The 12,920-nt window shown below is 35.2% G+C and overlaps 2 protein-coding genes across 2 annotated transcripts; both read right to left on the bottom strand.

Annotated features, from left to right (window-relative positions):
• Window positions 1-4,141: 4,141 nt before the first annotated feature.
• LOC111198272 (proline--tRNA ligase, cytoplasmic) lies at window positions 4,142-5,188 on the bottom strand. The gene has a single exon (XM_022693949.2). It carries the CDS (start codon window positions 5,109-5,111, stop codon window positions 4,455-4,457), a length of 657 nt encoding a protein of 218 aa, XP_022549670.2. The 5' UTR covers window positions 5,112-5,188; the 3' UTR covers window positions 4,142-4,454.
• Window positions 5,189-10,948: 5,760 nt separating this feature from the next.
• On the bottom strand, window positions 10,949-11,922 carry LOC106432311 (proline--tRNA ligase, cytoplasmic-like). Its single transcript, XM_022694235.2, has one exon. It carries the CDS (start codon window positions 11,904-11,906, stop codon window positions 11,415-11,417), a length of 492 nt encoding a protein of 163 aa, XP_022549956.2. The 5' UTR covers window positions 11,907-11,922; the 3' UTR covers window positions 10,949-11,414.
• Window positions 11,923-12,920: the final 998 nt, after the last annotated feature.

Here is a 12,920-nt window from a genome sequence, read left to right as displayed (position 1 = left end):
TATATATCTTAGACATGGATCTTATTATATAAATGTTAAATTTGTTTATTTAATACACAATATCAGTGATACATTTTTTTTGAAAAAATGCTAAATCATAAAATTAAGTACAAATATAACATTTACAAATATGATTACACTTACAAATATAATTACACTTACAATAATAACATTAAATACAAACACAAATTAAATACCCGCGCGTAGTATTTCTTAAAAGCCAACATATTATTTGTTCCGCAAAAGAAAAACATGGTTCTCCAAGTTGTTTCTATTAGCAAGTGTCAAGAATAGAATTTGAAGGCCAGTTTTCAAAAAAGAAGTGTCAAGAATAGAATTTTAGCAGAAAAAAAAAGTGTTAAAGAATAGAAAGCCAAAGCCTTCACTCAGACAAAAGCTTTGCTAGTCTCTCAACTCAATATTTCAAGGCCTCAACCTGATGTCCAACTGAAGAAAGTGACAACTAAGCAAAGCCCGTCCAGTTCAGCCGGTCTTCTCTTTACAACAGTTACAGTAGATTCATTTTGACTGTACTAGCTGGTTCTTGTGCGGGAATGGCAGCTCAGCGAATCCAGCTCCAAAACTGTTTTGATGCTCTTTAGTCATTTGGCGTGGGGTCTCACTGATAACGTGTCGTCCTTATAATATAAGCTGATGAAATCGTGTTCCTTAAGAAAGAAATAACAGAGCAATTTTATTTTCTTCTTCATAACACTCAAAAGCCAGATCACTGAGACTCCAAACCCAGAGTTTCCAGTGTGAGTTCGCACTGACCAGCTTGTTATTGCATGGCTCGACGTGTCTCTCTCCGAGGAACTTATCAAGAGTCTCTATGGTCTTCATTCTGCGCATGAAATCTGGTTTAATCTTGCAAAGAAGTACAATAAAGTTTCGGCTAAAAGGAAGCTTGACTTGCAACGCGCATTTAGACCACAACAAAGGGTAACAAGTCTCTCACTCAGTACTTATCAGAAATTAAATGCTTATGTGATCAACTTGACTCCATTGGGTCTTCAATCTCTGAGAATGGTATTTTGAATGGTTTGAGAAAGGAATATGAGTCAGACTATACTGTCATTGAGAACTCTATGGAGTCATTTCCTGGTTTGAGCTTTGATGATGTTGTGTTCAAACTTACAAATTTTGATGATAAGTTGCAAACGTATGAAACTTGTCTAAGTATGGGAGGTTACAATAACCGTGGCAGAGGACAGAGTTATGGGAGGTCTAATGGTAACAGATATCGCAACACCTACTCAATTCGGGGTATAGGTTTTCAGTAGAAAATTTCTAGTGGCTCTGCTCCTAGCAATAGATCTCGTCCTACCTGTCAAATTTGTCTTAGTATGCCACTCAGCCAACAGATGCTATAAGCGGTTTGATCATATGCTTATGACAGTGGTGATTATGCAAATGCACTTGTTGCCATATATATATATATCAAGATGTAATATTCTCTTCTTAATACTTTTTTCTGTTTAACTTTTTTTTGCGTCTCTTTATGCTGAATAAATATTTCTCCTTTCGTCCTAACATCTGAAACTGATCGACTTCTGCTTTGTTTAGCCTCTAGAAAACTTACACAACCTCAGTTTTCTTTGAATTTAAAGTTAGATTCTTGGATTAGAAAGTGTATGTATATGTGGGAGATCTCATGACCTCGTTAAATACACTTCTTCTCTCGTAAATCAATTTGTGGATTTACCTTTTTGTGGGTTTTACTCCCTGTTCGGAACTACGCCAGGCGCTGGTCGGACGGCAAGTCCGGGCCTAGCGAGTTTTCAAAAAATCAGAAATTAAATAGAGTATACGCGGAGCCTAGTTTTTAAGTATTTTTTATTCTATTTAATATTTAAAATTAATATGTAATGTAAATATTCACTATAAGGTGATAATTTATGTATACTGAAATTTATATCCGTAATTAAGTTTAACAAAATCTATTGTTAAATATATAGGGTATATATATACACACGTACGATATCTTTAAATATATTATTTGGTGTAGTAATTACAAATGTTCTTGAGAGTCCAGTGGTTATAAGCGTGCGTCCCCGTATGGAGTATAGGGTTCGAAACGTGTCTAGGCATATCCAATTTTTTTTTCATTTATTAAGTAAGGGCAAAGTGGTAATTTTGAAATCATCTTCCTCAAGGGTTTCTCACGATTTCAGAAGCTGTAAACATGGCGGCCACTCAGTTTAAATCCATCAAAACTCTGTTTTAACACTCGTTTTTTTTTGCACTAATATAAAAGGTTTGAAGTATATTATTCGTTTTTGAAGCTTAAAATGCTAAAATCGATGTTTAATTTGTTATCTCCGATTTTGTAACCGATTTGTGCCAACTCTCCATGGCTACAGACCGCCGAACGCTTAACCGCCGCGTAATCGGTCACGGAGGCCGCGTTTTAGAATAGAGGTTTTACTGAGCAATACATATGATGATAAATAATGAATGGGAAAAACAAGGAATAACGGTTTTATTGCGAAGATTATAACACTTTAAAAAAGAAAACGAAACAGATGGAAACCAGAACTTAGGGGGTGTTATTGGTTACTGAATTCTCATGAATTTTAGAAATTTAGAAATTCCATTTACTGGTTCTTGGATTTCAAAACTTTTAATAGAATCCATTGTTATTGGTTTAAGAGTTTTCAAAATCCATTCAAATCCATTGTTATACAAAAAGTTTAGTTATTATTGATTCCCTAATTTTAACTAAATCTAGTGTTATTGAGAGATAAATTTTATTTATTTTTACTCATAAGACTCAACTTTCAAAATATCATATGTATCTATGGGATTTTCAAAATCCATGTGATAAAAAACTAGAAAACAAAATAGTTATTCTTACCAAATATCTTTTTCACTTTAAATCCAAACTAGATCTTGATCCGCGCAACCGCGCGGATTTTTGTTTTCATTTATTTTTATATAAATATTTTGTTTTCAATTCTAAATTGGTATATAATATATATGTGTCTATCAATTTTTAAAGCATAATAAGTTTACGGTATATTTTTTTCATTGAATAGATTGTTTCAAACTTTCACATGTATTTGTATTTTCTTATATATATATATTTTCGGATTATTATTTTATTATTAAAATCGTAACTATATATATAAAGATTAGTAAAATATTGGTATATTGTCATATTCAAAGATATTGTAACATTTCACAAATTTAAAATTTTTTTAAAAAATTAAATTTTTCGCTTCAAAGATTTGTATTATCGAATTAATAATTAAACATTTGGTTTTTGTTTAATTTTTAAAAGAAACTATATAGTTTAAAATTTGTTTTCATTGGTTTAAGGTAGTAAAGATTAATCATTATTAGATGATATGATTTTTGTTATTAAAAAAAAAATCTTTACAATTTTAAAAGTTAACATCGACAGATATTTAAATATTTAACATATGGAGGTATAGTATTACAACATTGAATTATATATATTTAACTTATACTATTTATAAATCCAATAGATCATCTATTGTTTAAATCGAATTATTGATAGCCGGTCCAAAATTTAAATGATAAGATTAGAGATTAAATGTAACATGACTTTATAGGAATACGTCCATTATGTCCATTTTAAAAAAAATCACACATGAATTAAGGTTGTGACTTCTGTTTTAATATAAGATTATATTCCCAAAAATATAATTTATTACAATTTTATATATTTTTACATTTTAATAAAAAATTATATTTATATTATTTTATCATTTTCGAATATATAATTATATTTATAAATATTAAAATATTAAAAATAAAATTAAAAAATAGATTATATTTATAAATATTAAAAATAGTTCAAAAAGCATTTTTGAATTTCAAAAATAATGTTTTTAAAAATCAATTTTTTTTTTAAAAAAAAAGTTCGAATTTGAAAACATATAATTCTAAACTAACAAAAAAATAAAAAAAAAATCGAAAAACTACTAAAAGAGTTGTAAAAACTACGAATTTATAAACATATAATTCGAAATAAAAAAAAAAACTTTTTTTATTATTTTTATTATTTATATATCTATAAAGGAAAAGGTAAAATAGTCTTTTGCCTTTTTAATGAAACATTTTTTATCATTTTCCTCTTTGATTGCTTTTTGTGACAAAAAGAAACTATTTAAGAGAATTGCCCAATTTTTTAGTTTTTTTTTTAAATTTAAAAGAAAAAAATAAAGAATCATTCAAATGATTTAGAAAAAATATATATATATTTACTTGACAAAAAGAATGATAGGATAAAATGTAATACAAATTGATGAAAATCTTTACTAATTTAAAAAAGTTATGATCAAATTTCATAAGTCAATCTATATAAATTTTCACAATCCGCATAACTTTTTAAATCAATCAACTTTTAAAATTCATAAATTTTATACAAATTCATCTCCCAATAACCCGTGTTAGTAGTAAAGACGACATTGAATCCTAAACATAGCTTAGTAACTTCTTCCCCAATAGGTCCACTTCTTGGCTGGTTTTCCTGATGCAAAGCACAGAGTGTCTTCTCTTAGTTCAGGCTGATCAAAGGGAGTACATAGAGTCTTAGCTCCTGCTTCGTTTTCACCCTTAGTATTCTCTTTCACATCATTCTCCACTTCAACTTCATCACACCATGGAGCTAAAACCAGCTTCTTCAGTCTCAGAGCTTCCTTGAACTCATCCCAAGTTTCAACTTTTTGAATGCATTCTTCAAGCTTTCTCTTAGCCACATCATAGAGGTCTCTCTGTATTACTTCCAACAATTCCTTGACTTTCTCAACCAAGTCCACTCTCAACACATCCATCTTCGCTCCAGTGTCGCGCCTCACCATTCTCACCTGATTCTTTTCCAAATCTCTAGGACCGAGTTCGATTCTCAAAGGAACACCTTTCATCTCCCAGTCTGCATACTTCCAGCCACAAGCATAGTTGTCTCGCTCATCTACTAAAGCACGGACTCCAGCACCTTGCAAGGCGGTTTTAACAGCTTGACACTCTTGAGAGATCCTTTTGGTATCAACACCTTTGAAAGGGACAGGGACCACAACTACTTGATAACGTGCCACTTTTGGAGGTAACACAACCCCTTTTTCATCTCCATGTGTCATAGCCATCACTCCTATCGATCTTGTACTTAAACCCCACGACACTACAAGAAAACAGGGGGATTCTGATGGCCGAAATCGTCAAAAATTCGTCGGAATAGACCGATTCCGACGAATTTCTGACGAACCTATCCGTCGGTATCGTTTTGTCGGAAAAAAAAATTCGTCGGAATTTCGTCAGAACTTCCAACGACTTTCTGACGAATACCGAGAAACGTCGAACTTCCGACGATATTACGATGCGGACACACGAGACCAGAGTTCATCGGAAAAACTATATACCGACGGAGAACGTTCCTCGGACAATTCCGACGGAGTGGATTCCTCGGTATATTCCGACGAATTCTATATTCCGACGAATTCTGGGCGTCGGAATATACCGACGGATATTGGTTCGTCGGTATATTCCGACGAATGCTCTCCGTCGGTATTTTCCGAGGAACCGTGTCCGTCGGTATATTCCGACGCCCAGAATTCGTCGGAATATACCAATTTTAAAAACGAATTAATTTTGCATTTTTATATATTTTTTTATAAATTAATTAATAAATTAAAAAAATTTGAAATTTAAAACTAATAATATTATAGAATTTAAATTCATACAAACCGAAATAGAAAAAAAATATTCACAAAGTTTAAAATTCATCATACAAACCGAAATAGAAAAAAAAAACATTCAGAAAGTTTTAAAAAGCCGGAAAAACTAAGAAGAACTCGAAGACATCAAACGATCTAGCTTCTGCATTATCTCGGTGTTGAACTTCTTCTGGGATGCCAACTCAGCAAGGATAGTGGCATTCTCCAAAAGAATAATGGCATTCTCAGAAAGGATAGTGGTGTTCTGCTCCTTCAATGCCCCAATCCGTTCATCTTTGTCATGTAGCTCCTTGAGAATCATGGGATCGGCATACGGAGCTTGCGAAGAAGATGCCGGATACGAAGAAGCACAACGGGCCAACCCAACTAAACGGTCTCCTTTCCTTTTAGGAACCGCCTACAAAAATATTTAAAGTTAGTAAATAGAGACAAGTTTGTAATCAACATTATAAAAAAAATATATTAATAAAAAAAATTACCTTTTCAACCATCTCATTTATTTGCAATAGAGACAAGTTGGTTGAAGCTCCCGTAGAATTGCCGTCATCAGAGAGATGCTGAGATTGAGATACTATTTCAGCTTTCACCAAATCAACGACACCTTTGATCACGGGGTCCTGAATTTGACCCGTCGTCTTGTTAGTGTGAGCCACCTTAATGAGTTGGAGACGATCAACGGGATTACCGTCATTTGCTTCGATCTAAAAAAACCGCCATTATTAGCCAAGGAATATATAAAACATTTATTTAAAAAATATAAAGATAAATATTAATAAAAAACTTACAAGTTCATCTTCCTTAGTAGACATAGAGCAAGCGCCGAGGTTGTGCACATACATACCTTTCCCGCCACGATCGCTCTTCCGGTTCTTGGAGTTCCTAGAAGACGTCTCTACAGTTTCTTCCTTCTCCCAATGAGCTATCAACTGCTCCCACACCGTCCCGTTGATGAACCGTGGCCTCTTGTTCTTCTGCCAAACTGTCTTCCACGCGTTTATCTGCTTCGTATAAGAGTCCATGGCTTTTTCGTTGAATTTCTTACGGACTGTTTCCGTGAGATCGGAGTGCCAGTTGAACTCTTGCTACAAAATAAACATAATTTAATAAGTAAATATATTTAAAAAAATGTAAAATTTTTTAAAAAATGAAGAGTTACTATACCGCAAACTGACGAAACCACAACTCTCGTTCGTCGGAAGGGATCACACTCCACTTTGAATATCCAAAACGGAGCATGGAGTACATCATCTGGTTGATGCTCCTGCTAATGCCATTTTTCGACTTGGTGAACCTTTAAAAAAAATACAAGTTAACAAGTTAATTAATGGAAAAAAACATAATGCTACAAATAAAAAAAATACTAACCAAGTGATATGTCCTCGTCGTGGGTTGGGTTGGAGAACCGGGAGATGCTCTCGACCTGGTTGTTGAACCAATAGTTCAACTGGCATGACCCCCGGATCCTGTTGAGCAGCAGCGCGAGGGGCAGCGGGAGCTGGAGCGGGAATATATGTGGGAACCGAGTTTTGCAATGGTTCATCATCATCAGAAGTTCCATCCACTCGTCCTCTTGGGTTGATTTGCGTTACAGTAACCCATGGATCGTCTCTGTACGTCACCCGAGGGTAACTGATGTAGCACACCTATACATATCAATTATACAAGTATTACTAAAATATATAACATTAATTAATTATATTGGTAAAAAATTATGAATAGATTGACATACCTGATCAGCTTGCGAACCAAGAATGAAGGGATCATAATATTGAAGTTTTCGCCGCGAATGAACTGATGTAACACCAAACGCATCAATCTTCACTCCTCTATCTGGGGTGGTGTCATACCAATCACAATAGAATACTACACAACGCAATCCAACCATTCCAGGAAATTGGATTTCCAATATTTCTTTTATGTTGCCGTAGTAGACATCGTCACCGGAAGAATATGAAACACCAGCATCATATGTTGTCTTAGAATGAACTTTCCTTGTGAATGCATATCCTCGCGTACAAAATTTAGGATATGATTTAACCACATAGTTTGGTTCCTGCACAAATTCGCGTATCCAATCATCGAACACAAGACCTCTGGCCAAACCATCATTCACCTATAAATTAAAAACATATATGATTGAAAAGTTAATTAGTTTATATTAAATTTAAACTAATCATTTGCATAGGGTAATATGATATATGACTCACATAACTACGAAGCCACGCAGCAAATCCGTTATCTCTAAGTTGTCGAAGCTCATCTTCTGTTGCATGCGTGTGAGTCATACGCAACTCCGCCATATATACACTATATACAAAAATATTATCAATATGAAATAAATTTATTGAATATTAATCTAACAATAAATGAATAAATATTTTTACCTCTCATATTGTAGAACATCTTCACAGTTGGTGAGCAAATATGTTTGCAAATGAGCGTGCTCAGTGTCCGTAAGTCTCTGCTTCGTGAATTTTCCACTACGTCGTCCTATTTCCTTGAACATGCTTGGGACAGTAACATGATATGTTGCTCTCTCCCCTCTATCATCATGCCGAGCAGGTCTTCGGTGTTTTGTATGCACTTCTGGTGGAAAATAATTTTTAGCAAAGATTGCAGTTTCTTCATTGATCACCTGTGCCACTATAGATCCTTCCACCCTGCTTTGATTTTTGACCATCTTCTTCAGATGATGCATATAACGCTCAAAAATATACATCCATATGTACTGCACAGGACCACCAAGTTCCAATTCTCTTGCGAGATGAATAGCAAGATGTTCTATCACATCAAAGAATGATGGAGGAAATATCTTCTCAAGGTTGCACATGCTGACTGGTGCGTTTGTCTTCAAATTATTAATACCCTCTTCAGTCACTACTCTGCTGCATAAGTCGCGGAAGAAAACACTAATCCCTACATAGATAAAAGACATAATTTTCGTAAGTATTAAGTTTTTATAAGCATAATTGTTAAATATAAAAATAAATTAAATTGTAAAAATATAAGATAGCTGCAATTGCTTCATGAACATTACGTGGCAATAATGCTGAAAAAGCAAACGGAAGGAGGCACTGCATAATTACATGACAATCATGACTCTTCAAGCCAGTAAACTTTCCTTCGCTTCTATCAACGCAGTTCCCCAAATTTGATGCATATCCGTCAGGAAATTTTACTTTATCTGTAATCCAATCAAAGAACTCTTCTTTTCTAGCACCATCCAGCCGATAAATGGGAAAAGGGGCCGTACCGTTCTCATCAACGTGAAGTTCAGAACGATCACAGATATCGACTAAATCCAACCTTGACTTCAGATTATCCTTCGTTTTACCTTGGATGTTAAGGACTGTGTTCATCAGATTGTCGAAGAAGTTCTTCTCAATATGCATGACATCTAAATTAGGACGCAATAGATGACTCTCCCAATATGGCAGATTCCAGAAAATACTCTTTTTGTGCCAGTTATGTAGCTCTCCAACCGCACTGACTCGAATGTTTTCATGTCCACCTACATCTGGCGTCCTTTCTGCATCAAAATACCTAAACTGCTTCAACAAATCTTTCCCACTAACTTCCTCAGGTGGACCATCAAACACCTGCTTGTTCTTCGTAAACGAAGTCTTACTCCTGCGGTATGGATGATCAGGTGGTAGAAATCGTCTGTGACAGTCAAACCAACACGTTTTCCTTCCGTTCTTTAGTTGGAAAGCATCTGTGTCATCTTGACAATATGGACATGATAGCCTCCCATGTGTTGTCCATCCAGATAACATACCATATGCTGGAAAGTCACTTATTGTCCACATAAGTACTGCCCGCATCTGAAAGTTTTCTTTGCACGAAACATCGTATGTCTCAAAACCATGCGCCCATAGTTGTTGCAACTCATATATCAGTAGTTGAAGAAACACATCTAGTGATCTTTTAGGATGATCTGGCCCGGGGACGAGAATTGAGAGAAATAAAAACTCTCGTCGCATGCACAAGCTCGGCCGTAAGTTGTACGGTGTCACAATAACTGGCCATAGAGAATACTGTCTTCCATGCTTTCCAAATGGGCTGAAACCATCAGTATTTAATCCAAGATAAACATTTCTTCTCTCTTCCGCAAATTCTGGATATGTTGACTGGAAATGTTTCCAAGCCTTCGCATCTGAAGGATGTCTAATCTTACCATTTGTGGAATGCTCTGCATGCCATCTCATTGCTTTTGCTGTGCACTCACACTGATACAACCTCTTCAATCTTTCCGTCAAAGGCAAATACCACATTCTTTTGAATGGGATCGGAACTCTTCCCTCGTCTCCTGATAACGAGGTTTCCCACAAAATTTGCATACATTCTGTGTCTCTTCCGCTCTCCAGTAGATCATGCAGTTGTCAATACATACATCTATCACTTCATACGGTAGTTGAAGACCGGCATCAAGTTTCTGAACCTCGTAGTATGAACCCGGTGCAAGGTTATCCTCAGGTAGAATACCTTTGACAAAATCAGTAATCGCATCCATACATTCTTCAGTCAAATTATAGTCTGTCTTAATACCCATTAATCTAGTTGCAGATGATAAGACTGAATGACCATCTCTACAATTTTGATACAAAAGTTGTTTTCCTGCATCCAACATGTCAAAAAATCTCCTAGATTCGGGATTTGGTTCTTCCCCTCTATAATGATCATGTACCATCTGCTCAGTACCTACACCATAATCTATATCCGTTCTAGATTCTTCTAACCTAATATCAGGCTGAAGTTCACTAACAGGCTGAGGTTCGCTAGTACTACCATATTCATAACCAGTTTCCCCATGAAGGTACCAAACTTTATAATTACGTGAAAACCCTTTCATATACAAATGAGTCCAAACATCAAATTCTTTTATAACCTTATTATTATTGCAAGTAGAGCAGGGACATCTTAACATACCACTTTTTGCATCCGGTTGCTGTTGAACAAGCCTCATGAATTCTCCAATCCCTTGAACGTATTCTTCCGTAAGCAAATTGGTGTTCGGATCCAAATGAGGTTCATCCATCCACGAACGATAATAAACTTCTGAAGACATGATTTTCACGGAATTGTTATGACTAAAGAGAATGAAGAGAGAATGAAGTGTGAATGAGTTGAATGAGGAGGGGTTGTATTTATAGGAAATTGCTTACGGCCCTCCGACGACTTTCCGACGAAATTCCGACGGATGTAAAGCAGTCCGTCGGAATTCCGTCGGTATTTTCCAATCTCAAACGGCTATACAATGGTCATTTATATTTGTCGGCAACGGTCACATGGTTCATCGGAAATTCGTCGGAAAATTCCGACGGAATACCGACGACTGTACTGTTAATCGGAATGTCGTAGGAAGTTCGTCGGTATATTCCGACGAATTTCCGACGACTACAACGGTTACATTTTTTATCGGAATGTCGTCGAAAAGTCGTCGGAAAATTCCGACGACCCATGTTTCGTCGGAAATTGGTCGGTAATCCGTCACAAACGTCCGACGACAATGATGTCCGTCAGAACCTCCGACGGAATTCGGCGTGTTTTCTTGTAGTGCGAGTTCTGCCACACCATTGGCTTTATTATTTTGCCTTTCTTGTCTCCTTTTACTTCCTTATCTTCAAAGGCGATTTCAAACATCTTCGCAAAGTTCTGTCCTAAACAATGTGAGGTCGCAGCTTGTACACCACGACCAGTAGTTGGTATAAAAGCCTAGACGCTTGTGGTGTAATCCGCACCAGCAAACTTCTCCTTGTCGCTCTTTCGACCTTTTATCACAGGAACCGCAAGAAGATCTTCATAGACACGAGAGTAGATGTTCAAAACTTCAAGCACCTCTTCATCAGCCTCTTCCTTGGTGGCGAAGGCACTGTGTCCTTCCTGCCAATCGAACTCACGACCTCTGATCAGTGGGATAGGGTCGCTAACCTCCCATCTAACAACGTTAACCCACTGGTTAACCTTCATGGGGAGATCACGGTGTGTCCTAATCCTGTTTTTGAAGTAAGGGTAGATGATGGTCTCGCTAGTTGGACGTAGAGCGTACGGTGTTGGAAGATCATGTTCACCAGCTCTTGTGACCCAAGCAACCTCAGGCTTAAAACCTTCGATGTGGTCCTTCTCCTTCTCGAGGGAATCGCGTTTTATTAACATAGGGAATTTCTTTTCCTCCACGCCACCCAGCTTCTCCAGCTCTGCATCCATGTAACTTCTTAGAATGTTCCAGCTCTCTCTCTCTCTCTCTCTCTCTCTCTCTCTCATTTAGAAATATTGTTTATATGAAATATTGTTTATATGAAATATTCCAATATTTTATGAAAGTTTAAATTATATTTAGAAAAAGAAAAAATCTAATAATAATGTGTTTAATCATGTTTAATGTGGGTTTTATTTTTTTTATATAAACAAAAGATTTGAAATTGGGCCCAATGACCCAAAGGAAAAAAATGTAGAAATACAACAAATATTATACTCAGTCTGAATGATCCAAAGGAAATAGATTTGTACAGACAAAATGTGTGGCTTATGACCATTAACTTTTTTTAAATGATAATATAAATACAAAATGATATTTAAAAATTAGCATCTCATTTTATAAAGATAATATCGGCTTGTAAAATAACTATTCCAAAATTTTGGAGTATACCATATGAATCGAAAAAAATTAGTATCTCATTTTTAAAAAGTTAATTTTAAAAGATAATATCAGATTGTAAAATAAATTAACAGATTTTGGAATATACCACAGGAATCGAATTTCTTCCAAAATATTTTTCAAAACAACATTTTGCAACCATTCTAAATTCGTTAAAGAAAAAAATAAAATTTATTGTTAGGGTTTTAGGTATTGTATTTCGTGGTTTAGATTCATCTTTTATGGATTAGCACCCAGTAACTTTTAACAGTTTTCACGCATGTATCAAAATTGTAATATTGTTGCTTTCCTATGCTTTGACATGTGTATGTTTCGTATGATGACAGTGAAATTATACCCGGTTTAGATTGGTTATTGTGGTTGTTTGATTTGGACCAAAAAAAAAATTATGATTGAAGACTTGTTAAAATATCAACATACAAATACGGTTAGGAAACGTTGGCTTATAGTATGATAGTTTAACCAAGCCCAAACTAAATCAAAATGGAAAATAGTAGAACTAAATCGTTAGATAGTTAATTTATCTAAGCACCCTTAATGAATCTACCGATTGCTTTGAAAAA

Source organism: Brassica napus, chromosome C4, assembly GCF_020379485.1.
Source record: "Brassica napus cultivar Da-Ae chromosome C4, Da-Ae, whole genome shotgun sequence".
Lineage (NCBI taxonomy): Eukaryota > Viridiplantae > Streptophyta > Magnoliopsida > Brassicales > Brassicaceae > Brassica > Brassica napus.
The sequence above is the reverse complement of the archived record's forward strand: the minus strand, read 5'-3'. Positions and strand labels throughout refer to the sequence as shown.

What these genes read in the sequence shown, in the direction of transcription:
- LOC111198272 (XM_022693949.2), bottom strand. Translation starts at nt 5,111, where the DNA reads ATGGCTATGACACATGGAGATGAAAAAGGGGTTGTGTTACCTCCAAAA.
- LOC106432311 (XM_022694235.2), bottom strand. Translation starts at nt 11,906, where the DNA reads ATGGATGCAGAGCTGGAGAAGCTGGGTGGCGTGGAGGAAAAGAAATTC.